General features: G+C 40.7%; 1 protein-coding gene across 3 annotated transcripts; it reads right to left on the bottom strand.

Moving 5' to 3' along the window:
* Nucleotides 1–708: 708 nt before the first annotated feature.
* MOSPD1 (motile sperm domain containing 1) lies at nucleotides 709–18,407 on the bottom strand. Of its 3 annotated transcripts, none has more exons than XM_044682593.1 (6): nucleotides 18,160–18,407; nucleotides 17,905–17,980; nucleotides 16,226–16,435; nucleotides 14,129–14,139; nucleotides 9,640–9,801; nucleotides 709–874 (listed from the first exon to the last, which is right to left on the bottom strand). In XM_044682593.1, the coding sequence occupies exons 1-6, from the start codon at nucleotides 18,311–18,313 to the stop codon at nucleotides 843–845; spliced, it is 645 nt and encodes a 214-aa protein (XP_044538528.1). In that variant the 5' UTR covers nucleotides 18,314–18,407; the 3' UTR covers nucleotides 709–842. The 3 variants fall into 3 exon arrangements, with proteins under 3 accessions (XP_044538528.1, XP_044538526.1, XP_044538527.1); XM_044682591.1 differs by having other exon boundaries at nucleotides 14,072–14,173; nucleotides 16,212–16,435; XM_044682592.1 differs by lacking the exon at nucleotides 14,129–14,139 and having other exon boundaries at nucleotides 16,212–16,435.
* Between the last annotated feature and the right edge of the window lie 275 nt (nucleotides 18,408–18,682).

The following is an 18,682-nucleotide window of genomic DNA, read 5'->3' on the forward strand; positions in this document are numbered from 1 at the left end:
GTGCCATCCAGCTGGTTAGCTACAGCCAGCTCACTGGGAGAAACCAATGGTATGGGTAGTCAGTAAGACCCTAGGGCATCTGGGATTCCCAGGGACTGTTTTATATTTTACACATTATCCTAACTTCAGTTCCACCTTGAGCAAGGCTAAGAGGGCAGAGGTATAAACAAGTGGTTGTTTCCACAACCATCAGCTTAGCTAGGTAAGCCTCTAACCCTGAGGGCAAACAGGACCAGAACAATCCAAGTGAATTAGAGAAAGATAACCAAATAACCAACATGGCTTTACTAAAAGTCTTCTGTATAACAAGGTATTGATAGAAAAAGCCAGTTTCCTCAAAACATCTCACTACAGTCATCCAACAAAACCACCATAGGTCTCTGTAACATGTGTGGTGTCCTTCTAAAACAGGTTAGGGGCCAGCTGGGTGGCTCAGTGGATGGAGAGCCAGGCCTAGAGGAGGGAGCTCCTGGTTCAGATAGGCCTCAGGCACTTCCTAGTTGGGTGACCCTAGCCTAGTCAATTAACCTCCAGTAGGCCAGCCCTTGCTCTTCTGCCTTGGAACTGATACACAGTACTGATTCTAAGACAGAAGGTAAGGGCCTAAAAAAATAAATAATAAATAAATAAAACAAGTTAGACATCAATTTTATACAGATATATAGATGTATGTATGTATGTATGTATATGTGTATATGTATAATTTTTTTACACTTTTGCAAGTATGTTGAATCACCAATAGTTTTCTGTCACGAAGTAATGAGTCAAATGAGAATTGAAGGCAGTCCACAGTCACAATGAGGGGAAGGTCAAGTTGTTCCAAAGCCATTTTTCGTCCTTGCTCATATTCTAAGTATAACCATTGTGATAAGGCCTGCAAGACAAAATTGAAGAAGCCATCTTAGGGAAATGACATTTCACTAAAACTCCCCATTCAAAGAGAGATTGTTCTGACTTAGAATGATTCACACAGGAAGAGGCACTCAACTAAGAAGTCAAAGTTGATTGAATCTAGCTGAAGTCACATTTGTGTTACACAAAGAAATTCAAATGAAAACAAAGGGCAGCCACTGGGTGGGCTTAATTGCATCAAGAAATGTTCCCCTAAGGCCCTGCTCCAGTGTCTCTTTTCTCTGGCTCTTGAAATACTGGGGTTGGCTGGGGAGCTGGAGCTCTAGCAGGCCTCATGCCAAGGTGGACAAGAAGCTTCAGGCACAGGTACCATCACCGGAGAGAAGACCTGGTCAGTCAAGCTCATTACCAGAAGGGAGGCCGGCCACCAGATGAGGACAGGCTCAAACCATAGCAATGTGTGAATTAACCAAACCAAGGAATGTCTGGACACGGTAATCTCATTGACAAACCCTCTATTTCCTCCTCTATACTGGCACACCTGCTCTAACAGTGGACAGGCCTTATGAAAGTAGTGCCAGACAATGATAATACATGTATAACCCAGATCGAGTTGTTTGCCAGTTCTAGGAGGGGGGAGGGAGACAATTTGGATCGTGTAACTTCAGACAACTTATGTGGCAATTTGTTATTGCACATAATTGGTAAAGAAAATAATAGGGAGCAGTTGGGTGGCTCAGTGGATGGAGAGCCAGGCCTAGAGACAGGAGGTCCTGGGTTCAAATCTGGACCCAGACACTTCCCAGCTGTGTGACCCTGGGCAAGTCACCTAACCCCCATCGCCTAGCCCTTACCACTCTTCTGCCTTGGAACCAAGACACAGCATTGATTTTAAGATGGAAGGTGAGGGTTTAATAATAATAATAATAATAATAATAATAATAATAATAATAATAAAGAAAGCAGTGCCAGATAGAAACCCATCATCAGTGTCAGCTCTACACAGTATGGAATGCTAAGACTTGGGATAGTCAGAGGTTCTAGGGTAGTTCTTGGCCTCAAGGAGCTTATAATCTATTTGGGATCCTGGGGTATGTATGGAAACAAAGCATGTGAGTATTGGCTGAGTATTCGTGGTGAGCATTCCTAGAAGGCACGAGTCTAGGAAAGTGTCAAAGCAGAAGTAAGAACTCTGCAGGTCCTTTGCTATGCAGGAAGCAGTACATTCTAGACAAGTGGACCTGTGGAGGGAGGGAGGGGAAGTAGCCTAATTTGGCTAGAGTAGCAGATCTGGGTAAGGGAGAAAGGTGAAGGGGTAGATCAGTGATGGGCAATCTTTTGAGCTTGGTGTGTCAAAATTCACCAAAAAAACCGAGCATAACTCGGGTGGTGTCACTTCAAGAAAAAACACCATAATTGCGTGATATTTATAGTTTAAATAACAAAAATGTACAATTGCAATATATAACTGTATTTAATAAACTAAAATAGGGAAATTAATATATATAGAATTGTCATCTATAGTGCACAGAGTGTCTACATGACACTACAGCAAATGTTTCATCCTTGGCATATGGTCCCATACTTCTCTGTATGCATCCGAGTATCATCAAAAATGGCTACATGTGTCAGCACTCACATACGTGTCATAGATTTGCCATCACTGAGGTAGATGAACTAGAATGGAGAAAGCCAATTTGAGGAACTCATACTTTATGGACTAGGGAGTTTCTGAAGGTTTCCACCTGGGAAATGATACATGCAAAATAATATAGTGAGCCAATTAATCTGAAAGTACCATGTGAGCTGGCTGAAAGGAGGCAGGCAGGGAGTCCAGTGAAGAGAGTATGGCAATTTTCCAGCCATAGGGTTATCATGAAAGTAGCCCCAGAAGGCCATGTGGTACAACTTTCTCATTTTCCAAATGAGGAAACTGAGGCCCATGGAGTTAAAGTGACTTATTCAAGGTCATGGATAGACTTAGAGGTCTGATTTGAACTCAGATCTTCTGACTCCAGAGCAAATTCTCTTTCCATTGTATTATGAAGTGATAAAGGTCTAAATTGGTATGGGGGAGGCATGAATGGAAAGGAAGAGATTAAAAAGACAGTGTGAAGGAAGAAATCAATAGGACTTGATGACTAATAGGATATGGGGGGAAAGAAGGGTCAAGGATGGATGGTTCCAAGTCTCAGAGAGTGGAAATAAATGATACCACAAAAAGGTGAGGAAGGGGGTTAATACTAAAAGAGCAAGCATTTATATAGCACTTTCAGGTTTGCAAAGAGCTTTACATATGTTAACTCATTTAATCCTTACAACAGCTCTGGGAGGTGCTATTAATATCCCCAGGTTACAGATGGGAAAACTGAGACTTGAGGTTAAATGATTTGCCCAGGATCCCACAGCTAGAAGTATCTGAGGAAGATTCAAACTCAGGTCTTTCTGAAGACTTTCCGAGAAGTCCCACATTATCCATTCTGCCAATTAGCTGGAAGGGAAGCTGATTTGGTACCAAAGACAAGGAGTCTGGTTTTAAATATGTCTTGAGTTTGAGGTGATGGCAGGATGTCTGGTTGGAGATGGAGATGTAAATTTGGGAGCCATCATCAGTCAGGGAGACACTTTCAGTCAGGATTGGAGGAGCTCCTTAATGAACTGTGTGCACATGTGCTTCTGAATACAAGCATGTATACATTCACAGTGTTGGGAAGTAGGAATAGAAAGTAAGGACAGTGAGACAAAGAAGGCACCACCAGAGAAGGCGAAGGGCAGTCCAATTCTCAGTGTCACAGATGCCAGAGCGGGAGGGATGGGGGAGATTCTGCTAAAAATTTTAGAACTGTGCAGAGAGGTCAAAGTGAAGGACATTAGAAAGGCCATTTTGGTTGGCAAATGGGACCTCAGGAGCAGGCCCAGAGAGAGCTCCTTTAGCCATATAGGGGAAGAAGGCCAACTTCAGAACTAGGGAAATGGGGGCTCTGAATGTGACTTCTTTCCTGAAGATTAACAGACAAAAAGGAAGGAGAAAAGGTGTTATCACTCCAGGGGAGTTGATGGGGGAAAACCAAACCAAAGCTTCTGCTTTGGTTGGTCGTTTGTTTTTTTAAAGAAGAATGTTCTGAAATGGGCTGTACCAAGAGAATGACTGAAAGCCAATGTCCCAGAAGGGGCCCTAGGAAAGAAACCAAGAGGCCAAAAAGAATATTTAGTCTCTGGAAGGGAGAAAACTGTCCTAAAATCAAGAAGGAACCAAGATGGGTCAAGACAAAGCTATTCTGAGACATTAAGGAAGGGCTGCAGAGGCATTTTGAAGCAGAAAGGCTAGATGATGAGAGAAGTGAATTCACATCAAATGGTCTCAAACACCTCCTCCTAACAACTCTGTGAGGTGAGTGCGATTATTATCATTTCCTGTTTGACAAATGAGGAAACTGAGGCCCAGAGTCTCACAGCCAGGAAATGTCTGAGGCAGGATTTGAATTCCCCAGCTCCAAGTGCAGAGCTCTTGGCCACGGAGACAACTGAGCTGGCCAGCTTGACCTTGGAAAGGGCTGTTTCAGAAAAGTAGTGGGGAAGAATGCCACCCAAATGCCAGGGGTGGAGGAGTAAGCAAGCAAGCAAGGCAGTGATGATGAAGGAGGGGGTTTGCTTTCAAGCACAATGACATGAATGAAGAGACAGGATAGACAAGGGCTTAAGGAAGGGGCCCAGTAAAAGGAGGTTACGTTGCCGTGGCCTGCTAACAGGTCTTCCTATTTCCCCATTGAATCTGGTGATTTTACCAATGCAATACAATACTGTATTGCCCTCTGCTATAGTAAGCCTGAGTGTCTTCTTGCTAACTTCCAGGATTAGCCTCTGTTTGGCATTTCTGCCCCCTTGTATTGAGTCTTGAAGGAAGCTGAGGGCTCTAAGACTTGCAGGTGAGAAGGGAGGGCATTCCAGGTAGGAGGGACAGCCGGTGCAAAGGTATGGAAAAGGGACATTGGAGGGTGGTCTACAATGAGCAGAGCCAGTGTAGCTTAATCACACACCACGTTGGGGACAGTAAAATGTTATTAGATGGAAAAGTTAAGACAGAAATATCAAACCAGATTCAATGGGGAAATGCCATTACAATGTGAGGCCAGGGACTCTTTTCCCTTTCTCTGTCTTCTTAGAGCTGAACATGGTGCCTGGCACATAATAAGGGCCTATTAAGTGCTTACTGATACTGAGGAGAACTGAACAGTTTTGAGGGCTAAGTCTGAGAAGGAGCCGGCAGTAAAATGGGAGAGGACCCTCACCCATGCAGGGCTGACAGCCCTTAGCTTCAAAGCACCCTCACCCAGGTGCTCCTATAATATCTTCTTCAGGCTCTTCTCATCCAGGTGGAAAGACTTCAGACATACATGCCCCCCCCCCTTTCTTTAAGCCCTCACCTTCCATCTTAGACTCAATACTGTGTATTGGTTCTAAGGCAGAAAAGTGTTAAGGGCTAGGCAATGAGGGTTAAGTGACTAGCCCAGGGTCACACAGCTAGGAGGTGTCTGAGGCTAGATTGGAACCCAGGACCTCCTGCCTCTGGGCCTGGCTCTCAAGCCCCTGAGCCACCGAGTAGACCCCACATGGGCCTTCTTGATGCCGGTATCTGCAAATACTTAAGTTCTAGTAACATACACAGAATGGCTGACTGATTACAGCCTGTGTTGGTAAACTTGATGACTAAACATCTTAGATATCATTCAGTAAAAAAGGACACACACTTTTGGGTTCATAGAGATCCAGAAATGGAAGTGAAGCCTAGGGCCCTGGCTCTGGGACCAGAGCATTTGGATTCACCAACTTGCTCTGCTGCTTCCTACCTGTGGGACCTGGGGCAAGTCCTTTCGACTTCCTGGGCTGTAGTTTGCTCATTTGTAAGAGGAGAAAACAGGACCCTATATGGCTTTTGAAGTCTCTTTGCAGCTCTGGAGTTAGGATTCTATGAGTCTCTTCCAAACATGCCTCTACTATTCTTAACAGCTCTAGAGGCTGAGGGAAAGCTTTCTAGTTAGGGTGGGAAGGACCTGAAGTCTCAAACCCAATAAAGGGATTAGGTTCACTTTCACTTTTTCATTTGTTCATAGAACAAAAGATCCAAAGGAAGATCTATTCTAGAGATTAGAAATTTTTAAATGAGGTTAGAATTTTTCTGTTTCTTATTCTTATAACCCAATGGTTCCCAAACTTTTTTGGCCTACTGCCCCCTTTCCAGAAAAAATATTACTTAGCCCCCGGAAATTAATTTTTATAATTTTAATAGCAATTAATAGGAAAGATAAATGCACCTGTGGCCATCACCACTTCCCTGGATCGCTGCAGCACCCACCAGGGGGCAGTAGTGCCCACTTTGGGAATCACTGTTATAACCAATCAACAGACATTTATTAAATGCCTACTATATACAAAGCACTGTGCCAGACCTTGGAGGAAATACAATGTTTAGATAAAACCAAGTCTGCCCTTTAGGAGTCTGTAGTGTAGTAACTGCACTGGAAGGGAGGATGGGGCACAGCGCATCCAACCCCAGAGATTTCATTGGTATGGAGAAATCTGGGGATGGAAATTCCCTCTGCCAATACAAGACAGCAACTACTCTGTAAACTAGTCTCATAGAGTTGCCTGTGATTAGGTGACTTGCCCACAGCCACTCAGCTAGTATGTGTGTTAGAGACATTAGACTCCAAGGCCAGCTCTCTACCCACAACACCAACATGAATTAGCAAATTGAAAAAGAAGTACTATGGGAGAGGCTACCCATCAGAGAAGGTTTCCTAGAAGACATGGTATTTGAATTGGGTTTTAAAAATGACTATATGTTCAGTAAGTGAAGCTGGAAAGGGGCATCATCCCAAACACAGGGATACATATCAATTGGCATCAAACATGGCAAAGTTGGTGAGAAGGGCAGGTTTCGAGGGAAGGTGATGAGTCCCATTTTAGAAAGGTAGAAATATCTGGGAGGTGTTTGAAACTGGAACCCTAGGCAGGGGGCAAAGGGTAGAGATATCCATTTAGGAATGAATGGCAGATTGGCAATAACAAGCTAATGAGATGATCAAAGAAGCAAATGTAAAGAAAGAAGAGGGGAGAACCTTAGGAGACCCCCATGTTTGATGGGGCAAAGGACAAGAAGGAACTTGCAAGGGAAACAACATGGTGGTCTGAGACAGAAGAACAACAATGCATTCAAGTACATGGTCAGAATGCACACTATGACATTCCCAGCAGACGAGCATAACACATCATCCAGCTTCTGCTTGAAAAAGACCTCCCAAAGGGGAAAAGCCATCTCTAGAAGTTTGTAGCCCATCTTTACTTGTCTAGGAAGGGAAAACTCAAGTGAAGCCTAGATTTGCCTCTCTCTACCTGTTGATCTTGGTTCTGCTCTCTGGAGCCCAGCAGAACAAGACTAATTCCCTCTTCCACTTGTTTGGGATGATAGCTCTTCAGATACTTTAAGTCAGGTATGTCTGTTCCCCTTACCCCACTCACCCCGAGTTTTCTCTCTAGGCTAAACCTGCCCAGTTCCTTCAACCATTCTTCCTATGATAGGGCTTCCCATCTCCCTTCAAGCATCCTGGTTGCTTCTCTGTACAAGCATCTCTCAAAGCCCATTTACTAAGTCATAGCAGGGTGTGATGGGTGTCAGTGGAGGGAAGAGCTGGCAAAAATCACAAATCCTTGAAGTACTTAAGCCTATTGCTGATGCTAAAGATTCTTTTACCAACTCTCAACTGCCTTCCAATTAAACCCTTTATTAGAAGTTGGAAGGAGGGACTAGTGATGAGTCAGATTAAGAATGGACTCATCATGCACATCTACCATTTACTTAATAATGATGGTATCTTAGTGCAAAGGGTTCTGAGCTGGGAATCAGGAAATGCCACTCAATGTCTCTAAGCCTCAGTTTCTCAAGTGTCAACTTGAATCTTCCATTCTCATAGGTGTTATGCATTAGAAAATGTATATAAATGCACTTTTAAGCTATTCCACAAATTCTGCATGAATTCAGACCAAAATACAACTTTCTTATCTCCCTTCTCTTAGTTTGTGAGACCAAAAGGTCAGGTCTAGACAGCTGAAAACCAAGTAGAGGGCTCTAGAATGATCTCATGAATCTGGGAAAGTACATAGTGTTACCATCATTAGCTTCATTATTAGAGGTCCAGGCAGGATGGCAGTAGAGTTAGGAGAATTATTCTTCATCAGCCAGACAACTCTACCCAGAGTACTGAATTAGGACTCACTGTGAACTTCAAGCAGGGCTTCTTCACCTTTTCTTGGTCATAGGCCTCTCTGGCCCACTTCTCATGAAACCTGTGAACCCTTTCCTTCTCAGACTACATTCATTTTGGAGGAAATGCTAAATTTCAGTGAAAAGTTAGTGAAAATAATGACAGAATTTTTTCCCATCCAAGTTCTCAGATCCCTTGGAATCTATCCTCAGACTCCCCAGATTAAGAACTCATGCTCTAGAGGAAAACCTCCAATGGATGCTGGGAGGGTGGGGGTGGGAATCCATTTTTAAATGCTTGACTTTTAACATTTTTGTCCTGTTTAACATTTTTATCTAAAAGGTGAATGATAAGTAGAAGGTAAACTCATCAAACCTGGTGGTGACAAAACCAGAAGGAACAGCATAAAATGTATTACAGGATGCAGATGATGGGCCTGAATTTCAAAAAGATAAGGTTTACTAGGTATAAATAAAAAGTCCTGCACTTTAGATTAAAAAGTAAAATCAGAAAATCAGTTGCTTAAGTACAGAATACAGAGCTGGCTTGCTAACAATTCAAATTAAAAAGACTTTGGGTTTTTACCTGATTCCTTTTTCAAGACAAAGGGATCATCCCAAGTGATCACTTCTGGCCCAACTCTTCCCAACATATGTGTGGTGTTCAAGGCAAGAGACTTGACTTTTTGTCAGAACTGTCTAAACTGGGCATCTAGAGTATCTTGTAATCTTTCTCAATTAACAGTACTGACCTGGCCACACAGTACCAGAGTGAGTGGGAATCAAGCCTTCATGGCACAGGGTAAAAGGAAGCACCGTTTAAGTTATTTAAAATAAGTTTTCATTAATTGGTTAATTAAAGCTAATTTAACTTGTTTTAAACCCTTACTTTCCATCTTAGAATCAATACTGTATGTTGGTTCCAAACAAAAGAGTGGTAAGGGTTAGACAATGGGAAAGAATAGTGACTTGCCCAGGGTCACCCAGCTAGGAAGTGTCTAAGGCCAGATCTGAACCCAGAACCTCCCATCTCTAGGCTCTCAATCCACTGAGCCACCTAGCTGCTTCCAAACCAATTTAATTCTAGAAACCATAAAAATGAATTGGTTAACAAATCTATAGGAAACTGCAAGAAGACATGTAGTTTTCATCTCATTTGATGAAAAGGGAAGAAGTAAGGTGAAGAGGAGAAGCCAGTGCAATGTGCATGTCTTCAGGCATATTTTGTACAGGTCTTCTACTATGAGAATGATCATAAAGAAAAACAGTGAGTTGTACAAATATCTAAGATTTCTAATGACACCAGGTATCTAGTATTACTTTAGCTATCTAACAAGGCTAAATAAAAGCAGAAAGCACTGAATAGGAGCTAAAAGAAAGTCAACCTTAGGACACACTTTATCCGGAAGTTCCTTTGAGTCCAGTCTCCATCCAAGTCTTTCGTAAATAAAATAAAATAAAGTCCAGACCACAAAGGTGATCTGTGTAAGCTTATCTCCAAATTTAACTTAGGAAAAGATACTTACCTAAAACATAAGCAGCTACTAATTTCTGATTCACACTTAAATGGAAGTAGAGAGGCACTAGAGATTCCACTTCTCCCAAGGTGGGTAGCATCAGAGCTGCAATGCACACTATTCCCAGGAAAACAGTTAATAAACTAGGTCCTGATGAGACATTCCTGTTTTCTGTAAAAAGGCAAACATGTTTCTTGAAGCTTAAATTTTTAAAATATAATTTAAGACAGAGCCAACCTATGGACTTATAAAGAATACTTGTCAGCCATGAAGTTATGCATCCACTAACATCTTTGCCTTATGTTTCACTAGACTTCCCTATCTGTCCCATGCCATATGGCAGGCACCCTATGCACCTTATCTGGGCCACTATCCCTCAGAGAATCCAAGGAAACAATCTTCATTCCACTACTTTCTGAGTCTTGTGACATCTACAGGATTAGTCGCCAGCTCCACTTGGTTCCTAGCCCCAACAGCCCATTCCCACCACTATCCTTTGGAGTTGTCCTTTTAGAATCCACCCTTCCATTATGTCCAACTCTTTAGAGCTTTTGCCGTTCTGCCCACTCAGGGGGTGGCAACAGGCAAGCAAGAAAATGCCAAAAGAAAAGTTTTCGATTATTTTCTTGACAGCTTCAGGTAGAAAGGGAGAAAATAAGCCTGCATAGACCATGGGAGAGGCAAGGTTAAAGTTGTTTAAGAGGAAAAAAAATATTTAAAACCCAAATCATCCTACTGATTATTTTGTTCTATTATAGCCTACTTTGTAATTTAAAACAAAATTATCCCCTAACCTATAACTGGCAAATAAGATCTTCCTGAAATGAATTATCAGGCATTACCCTACTGCATTACATACACACTCTCATACATTTTACAAAATGTGACAGTAACATCCTCCACTATATAGATTTTCCACTCTCGTCTCTTTCATTAAAGCAAATGACCTTTGTCTTCTTTTACAAAATAAGGCTGTTCATTCCTGGAGGCATCATGCTCACTTTAAATCAACCTCACCAAAGCCAGATCAGAGAAAACAAATCTAAACTTCAGTGATAACCAATTTAGCTGAAGCAATAAAACACAAATGTTATCAAGAGAAGCTGAGCTCAACTGTCAACGACAATAACTGAAGAACATTTAGTGACTCACATTCCTAATAAGAATAGATTTCCTTTAAGAAAAAAAATTTAATTATTAAGCCATCACTTCAACAAAGATTACTAAAAATCCCATCAACTTCCCCAAACCTACATGAGAAAAAAATTAAATAAGGTTATTTTTTTAATTGCAGCAACTCCAAAAAAAACTTCCTTTGTAAATTCACAAGGCACAGACTCACTCAGTAACACATGAGCAAAAAAACCCCAAGTGATCCAGAGGAGCAGAGATTTAAGACTGGAAGGGGACCTCAGAGGCCATCTAGTCCCAACATCTTCATTTTCTAGAGGGCAAAACTGAGTCTCAGGGAGGTAAGGAGACTTGTTCAAGGTCAAACATAAAGGACAGACTAAGAACCACAACCCATCAGGTCCTGAAACTCCAGACCCAGTGCTCTTTCTACTAGGCCATAAAGCCTCTCTGTTAGTTTATCCCTTAACATGACTGAAGTCATGCTAGTTGACTACTTTTCAGATACAGAGATATACAGCATTCTCCATTATTAAAAGTGACATTTTAAAACCACAATTTTAAGCACAATCATTTCCCTTAAAACATACCTTCAGGATGGCTCCAAGAGTAGGGGAAGGATGTAATCAGAAGTTAATGTGATATAAAGCCAAAAGGGCATCAAAAAACTTAAATTATAGACATGGAAAAAGAAAAGAAGATGTACCTTTGGTAGCTTTTAAATATAATTTAGTTTATAGTTCCAGCTTAAATGCTTTCTGAGTTGCTACCCTTTAACCCATACTGCCTGCAAAAACAATTTTCATCTTTTTGACATTTTCCTTAATAGTCGACTCTTCATGTTCCAACCTTTAATGATTTCTTAAATGTGCCGGAAGGCAGCAATTCTCCCTAGGCTACCATATTTGTTTAATACTTTTACCTAAAAGCTCCAAGCTGTGGGTTGAAACAATACATAAATGGGCATTTTGAAAGCCTTGAAGAAACTAAATTCATCTAGTCTGTCTCAGTATGAATTCAAATAAAAATTTCACTTCCAACCATGGAATTCTAGACACCAAACACAAGCTGTTTACTCAAAAGATAATAGAAGATGGCCAGAATTTCACTCTCTTTCTTTACCCATTCTAAGGAATTAGAAGGCTAGCAATCTGGTGTAGTGGTTAGGGAAACAGACAGGAGTCAAAAAGAACTGGGTCCAAGTCCCAAATGTTTCATTCATTCTATCCTATCCCTAAAGCCTGGCAAGGAATAGGAACTTTAAAAATATTTGTTGATTGTTGGGACAAGTCACTTGACCTCTCTGTGTCTCAGTTTCCTCAAGGGTTAAATGGAGGAATTGAACTAGATGGCTTCTAATGTCGCCTCAGCTCTAAATCTCAAATTCTAAATGTGATTTTGGGCAAATCACTCTGCTTCCACTGGTCTCAGTTTCCTTCTCTAGAAAACAAGGGGTTTGATTTAAATGGCCTTTAAGACCCTCTGAAAACTTGATTTTCTGCATAATCCCCAGGGAAAGAAAATGGACTAAAACTTGCCAAAAAGAACAGAATTTGCCACACAGGGCTGAAGGCATTTGGCTGTGGCACCTCTTCTCTTCAGCAGGGTGCTGATGGCCACAACTGAGAAAAGGAACCCAACTGTCCCCAACCTTTCCCCTCCCACAAAGAGCCTTCTCATTTACAAATGGCTTATAGTCAGATGGAGGAATGGGGGCAGGGATGTAACCTCACTGACAAAAGCCTAATACCACATCTCTCTATGTTTTTTGTTTTGTTTTGTTTTGTTTTGTTTTTGCAGAGGCAGAATTCTTAAGCACAAAAATGTGCCCCCACTCCCCTCCTCAGAATCTCAAACCAATAGAAACCAAAAAGAAAACAAAAGGTTTCCATAAGAACTCTCCAAATTATAGTTTTTGTTACTCAGTCATATTCTCAGTCCCAATATACTTACTCAGGTCTGAGAGCATGTTTTCTAACACATTTTAATACCCATTTCCCTATCTCCCATTTTAAAAAAAGTGATCCCAAGGAGGAATGGAAGTACATTATTATAGAAAATACTTTACCATTCCTCGTATTAAACAAGCTTTAGTAATTAGATAAATGTTGCCCAGTGACTCAGTTATTTTTCTTGGTGGGGCACAATAATTATAGGCTAATTCAGTCTCTTAATTCAGTACTTCAAAGATCTGCAGTTTTATCAGTGTGCATACTGCCTATACCAGCTCTGATCATAACTCCTCTCTCACCGAGAAGCTAGGTGTCCACAGTGGTTGTGGTAGAAAACTCCATCCCATGTCGTCAGCATGGTGAGGAACCTGTCTGAACTCAGTGAAGCTGGCCCCCAAACAACAGCCAGATCAGGCCTAAAGCCAGGCTCAGCTACCAGAAACTCTTCCTTACTTAAAAAGCTCTCTTACTCATTCCAGAAGAGGTTTTTAAAAAAAAAGTCAGGAGAGTCTAGGGGATTTAGAAAATGGACAAAGCAAAGCATTTCAACTTCACAAACTGTTGAGACATCAAAAGATAGCATCAACAGGGGCTCTTTGCTTCAAAGGACTGTCAGGTTCCTTTGTCTGTCAGCAACAATTATTGGGCATCCATTCTGAGAAGAAAGCTCTGTGTTACTGTCTCCTTCATCCTTCCCCTTTTTCTGACTAAAGGCTATATAATAACCTGAGGACTGGCAATGTCTACAAAAGACTGAGATTCTAGCTCTGCTACCAGTGTGACCTTGGCCAAGTCATCACCATAAGATCATAGAATGGGCACTTCAGAGGTCATCTAATCTCTTCATTTTACTGAGGAGAAAGTCTAGAGGCAGATCCAAAGTGACTTACCTGGTCTCAGACTTAGTGTTTAGACTTGGGGCCTCGGCCTCTACACTTCTTTCCACCACACTCCACTGTCTCTTTTCTATCCCTAGGTCTCCCTTCATCAATAAAATGACCTTTAAGGTTTTTCTTCCAGACCTAAATCTGCACTTCTATGATCCCAGGAAAGACATATGCCCAAGAACACACAATTATCAGAGTCAGAATTCAAAGCCAGGGCCTCTGACTCCAGACCCAATGCTCTCTCCACTCTATTAGTCTATTTGGAGATATTGTCCTCAGGAAGGAGTTTTGTTCTGTTTCATTTTGGGTTGGGGGGGAGGTGGGGGAAAGGTTGATCCAGACCCAAGATTTCATTAGAACTCCCAGTGAGTAAATTCCCCCCAGCAATGCAGAGTGGCACCTGCTTGGTAATTTCTAGTCAGAGAATTGCTCAGAGAATTGCATGGGGTACTGAGAGATCACGTGACTTGCCTACGGTCACACTGCAGTGTGTATCAGAAGTGGGGCTTGAACTCAAGTCTTCCTGACTCCAAGGCTGCCTTTCAACTTTCTCAAATGGGGACCCATGAATTCCTGTAACAAGAAAGGGATTAAGTAACAAAACTCATGTATAGGCTGTATAACATTTAAAGGATGGGGTGCTGACTATACTCATGTCACTGAAATAAAAGGTTCTTTTTATTTTGTACCTTAAAAATGTTTCCCTTCTAATAATAGAAGTGGGGTGAAAAGGAATTAAAAAGAACAGGGGGGGGGGATTAACATTCAAAGAGCTAAGTACGGAGATGGTGACAATGTTAAAAGTACACAATGCCATTTGTGAAGAACTAACTGGAAGGAAATGAGGAACGAAGAGGCATTGAATGAGTAACCCACAGGGGATTTTTATAATCTGCCTGGTTTAATTAAATCCAATTTTAATGAGTTTTTTTCCTTTTTCCTTTTTTTTTCCCCACAAAACACCATGAGCCTCCTTAACACAGCTTGGAGAGGGCAAATGAACCACATACAATTCACTCACATAGAAAAGTACCTTCCTGGTGTTCGCCCTCTTACAGTATAAGCTAAATGTTACTTAGCTCTCTTTCTCTCTTTCTCTCTCTCTCTCTCTCTCTCTCTCTCTCTCTCTCTCTCTCTCTCTCTCTCTCTCTCTCTCTCTCCTAGAGTAATCAATTCAGCTTAGGCTGTAGCAACTAAATAAATTTGGTTCTCAAACCCCCTTAAATAAGATATAAATATTTAATTATTTATATAATTAAAGCAAAGCATGAGTGGGAGGAACAGCCAGCTATTATTCAAGCAAAATTAGCATTATTATTTTGCATAAAATTTCTTTATGTATTGGAAGATAAAAGGACTAAATTGAGCCCTTTGGCTTTTTCTTATTTCTTTTCCTTTTAGGAAAAAAAAAGAAAACAAAAAACAAATCTTAATTTTGAATTATTACCAAGCCTTCTGGAAAGGAGAGGGAATTGTAAATGTGACAAAATGTCTCATCTCTATTGTTCAGCCATTCCGGTCTTATTCTGATGCTTTAGATGCCAGGTACTGGGTTAGTTGTTAGAGATACAGACACACAAATGAAAGAATCCATGCCCTCTCTCAAAAGTTTACACTGTCCCTTGCATAGAGTCAAAGGGTTATGGGGTTCTCCAAGGCTGTGTGCCAAAACAGCACAAGGTCAGACAAGTCCTACCCCAAACTGGAAAGGTTTCAAATACTGGCCCAGTGGCAAAGTAATACTGTCTTCCAAGGACCAGTCAGTTAGGGTTGGCAAAGTCCAGCACCAGAAGGTAGACCACCAAGTCATGAACTGTTTTTCCAGAACAATTCAAGAAGGCCTTCTATTAAGGCCTGGAAGGGCTGCAATCTGTATTGGGGGGACTTTTTCATTTTTTAGTATTTAATAGAAATGAAATTCAAGCTCTTTTGAAGGCCAAGGACCTATAGTCTTTCTAAATACCATGATAATCATTACTTTATAACATCAATTAAGAAATAGTATCCACATTTTTTCCTAGTATTAAGCTCTCTCTCCTTTCAAATCAATTAAATAAGAAAGGATAAAGGAAAAAGTAGTGCAAACAAAGCATACATAGCTAAGTTGTATTAGCGTACAATTAATGTATTGTCTTCTTTTTTCAGGTTCAAAAGAGCTTGGGAAGGGTAGAATGCCACATCCTGGCACTTTTGGGAAGTCCAACCCCAGCCCTCTATCCACATCAATTTCCAAATACCCTCCCACCAGCTGTGTGTATGTGTGTATTGTATGTATGTATATTTCTGTGTATACTGATACATATACACACACAAGCACACATATACACATATCTTGGATACAGTTATTCTCAAGGTTACTGTAAACCAGGGATTCTGAACCTTTTTTGTGCCATGGATCCCTTTGGCAGTCTGGTGAGGCTTCTATGGACCCCTTCTCAGAATCATGTCTTTAAATACCTAACACAAAATATATAGGTTTACAAAGGAAACCAATCATATTGAAATAGTGATCAGAAAAATTTGTTTTTTAAAGTTCATGGAGCCAAGGTTAGGAACCCCTGTTGTAAACAGAAACAAAGAAAACCTAAATAAGCTTTTTAAAAATAGAGACCTGTTTGATAGAGCATCTGCTCTTTTAAAAAGACACTTTCTGTCAAATGTTCCTTTATTCTCTTTTCCTCCACTTCCTTTCGTTGTTCTTTGGCAGATGGAAGGAGGGTAGCAATAATCTCTTTCCGTCCTAAAGCTTTTCGCTGGCTTTGCTCAGAAACTTGGAGACGGAATTTGTCTATTACATCATAGTGGCAGGATCGAACATCTCTGTGACGAATTACGCTGTATAAGATCAAAAAACAAATGCTATTAGGTTTGTGGGGTTTGCATGACAAGTGGAGAGGGAGATCTCAGTACTATATAGAAAACATTAACAAATCACAACAAAACACATCTGCTCTAACCAAAAATGAATGTAAGCCCAAAACATGGGAAACTGAAAAGTATTTGAAGGGAGAAGCAGCCTCGGTTTAAAAGTCTGATGCAAAAGAGACAAAAGTCTTTCCCCACTTTAGCAATTACATCTTTCTGTTAATAGTGCTGCAGCATTTACTACATAAACAGTAACAGTAATCAATTATTTCCTACTCTGGTACCTCTTAGTAATCTCTGCTGCCACATATCTATGGCTCAGATCACAAACCTGAGGTTGTATAAGGCAATGAGCAATGAATCGATTGTTAGTAGTGTAACATGAAGGCAGCCACACGATGCCACGGAAAAAGGCAGTTTGTTCATAGTTCTGCTACAAAGTAATATTTATGCATTATACTGTTTCTTACCAAAGAACACAGAGTGTCTAGGGCATTTGGCAAGAAACCACATTTCAACAGGCCAGACTTTGCAACATAGTTTTATTACCCATATTGAAAATTCAAAGAAAATACCTCCCTGAGAATGAAGAGCCCATTCCTAGTGGTTTTCCAAAGCACACTACTTTGGCTTTCTCTCTTAGAGAAATTAAGATACTTTAGAAAAAGAAACCTAGCTACCTATTTCCAGTTCTAGAAGATTTAAGTGAACATCAAAGATCAAAGATTTTATCACTAGGGCAAAAACCAAATATAACTGATTCAGGAAATAGTTTAGCTTATTCTCCTAATGAAATGATTTGGAAGAGCTCCTGTAGCTTCTTACAGATAAGAAGCTCCTTCTACACTTGCTCACATCATTCTCTTAGTTGCTTCCTGTCTCTCTGGGTAAACTTCCTGGGCCTCTTGGCCAAATCATTGCAGATGAACTTATATTCCCAGTATTCTCAGGATAGCACTAAGAAAATCAGGATGTGTTAAAGAAAGCCAAATCCCCCATTGCAAATATAGAGAGCAAACCAGAGAAGAAAAGCTAGGCTGTTCCCCACCACCACCACCACCATCTTTCTAAAGGATCTTCTTGGATGTCCCTGCCACAATTGAGAGATTAAAAAATAATCTGAAAGGTCTGCATAGAAAAGATATAATCAAGATCTAATATATCATTTTCAGAGAAAATATGCAATCAAGATGGCACTGAAATCTTTTAAACGCAATGAGCACTTGGCCAATTTGTTTAAAAATTGCCAGGAACCACTCAAAGAGAAGCTCATTGCACCCAAACATCTTAATGAGCTCAGAGCACAGCAAATGCCAAATAAAAATTATGAGCAGGTAACAAATGCAAAATATAGCTTAAATTTAACTTGTCATTACTAAACTTAAAAGAAAGTTAGCATCAACCTTAAAGTATTCAACTAGCAAGTGGCTTTGACTTACATATCCACACAGCACTGAGGCTTCACTGCCCCCGCAGCATCAACGACAACATACTTATTGGGAGTAGTGCATAAAACTGAAAGACAAAGGTCAGAATAGTCATTTAAGGCCAGCTTTCAAAAAACCCAGATGGAGGTACCCATTCGCATGAGATATGAAATTATGGCCAGTATGCTGGCCAAAGATAAAGGACTAACCCGTTATAGTTACACTGAACAAGGTCACCTTTCAGCCACCTGAAGCAGAGAGACTCACCTTTGAACTTTAGGGCAAATTCATAGGGGTTATACAGTGTCAACACCTGTTTGTGTGTTGACTGGTCATCTGCATAAAATATCAACTCAGTAGGAAATACAAAAACAGGAAGATTTCCTTCCACTAATTCTGGTTGTCTTTTTTGTTGCTGCATTGGCACTGAGTCCCTCTTGCCTCTACTTCTCTTCTTTCGGGCTCTGGTTTAGTCTGGATTTCTCTCTTTGATTCAGTTAAAAGCTCCAAAGCATTTTTGCAATCCTAGAGAAAAAGAGGGAGAGATACAGGCAAAGAGAAAAAAGAAAACTGGCTGATCACTCATTTTCAGGAGCTTATGTTACCTAAGCAAGAAGCAGGTGCTGGCTGGCATTTAGTTTCATGCTAGCTCATAATTCATCGACAAAGGCTTTAAAAATCAATTAATGAAATATGACCTTTAACTCTTGTTATTGGCTTGCTAAAACAGGTTTAATCTAAGTACCATACTGTCATTTATAAATCCTCCTTTCACAGACTATGAACACTA

The sequence above is a fragment of the Gracilinanus agilis genome, chromosome X (assembly GCF_016433145.1).
Source record: "Gracilinanus agilis isolate LMUSP501 chromosome X, AgileGrace, whole genome shotgun sequence".
Lineage (NCBI taxonomy): Eukaryota > Metazoa > Chordata > Mammalia > Didelphimorphia > Didelphidae > Gracilinanus > Gracilinanus agilis.

Excerpts from the sequence above, each read along its gene's own strand:
- MOSPD1 (XM_044682591.1), bottom strand. The coding sequence starts at position 18,313 with ATGCAGCAACAAAAAAGACAACCAGAATTAGTGGAAGGAAATCTTCCT. Across the intron at positions 14,174-16,211 it reads GCAGATGCTCTATCAAACAG|GAATTCATGGGTCCCCATTT; the intron begins GTCTCTATTTTT and ends TTCTTGTTACAG. Across the intron at positions 875-9,639 it reads AGTAGCTGCTTATGTTTTAG|GCCTTATCACAATGGTTATA; the intron begins GTAAGTATCTTT and ends TTTGTCTTGCAG.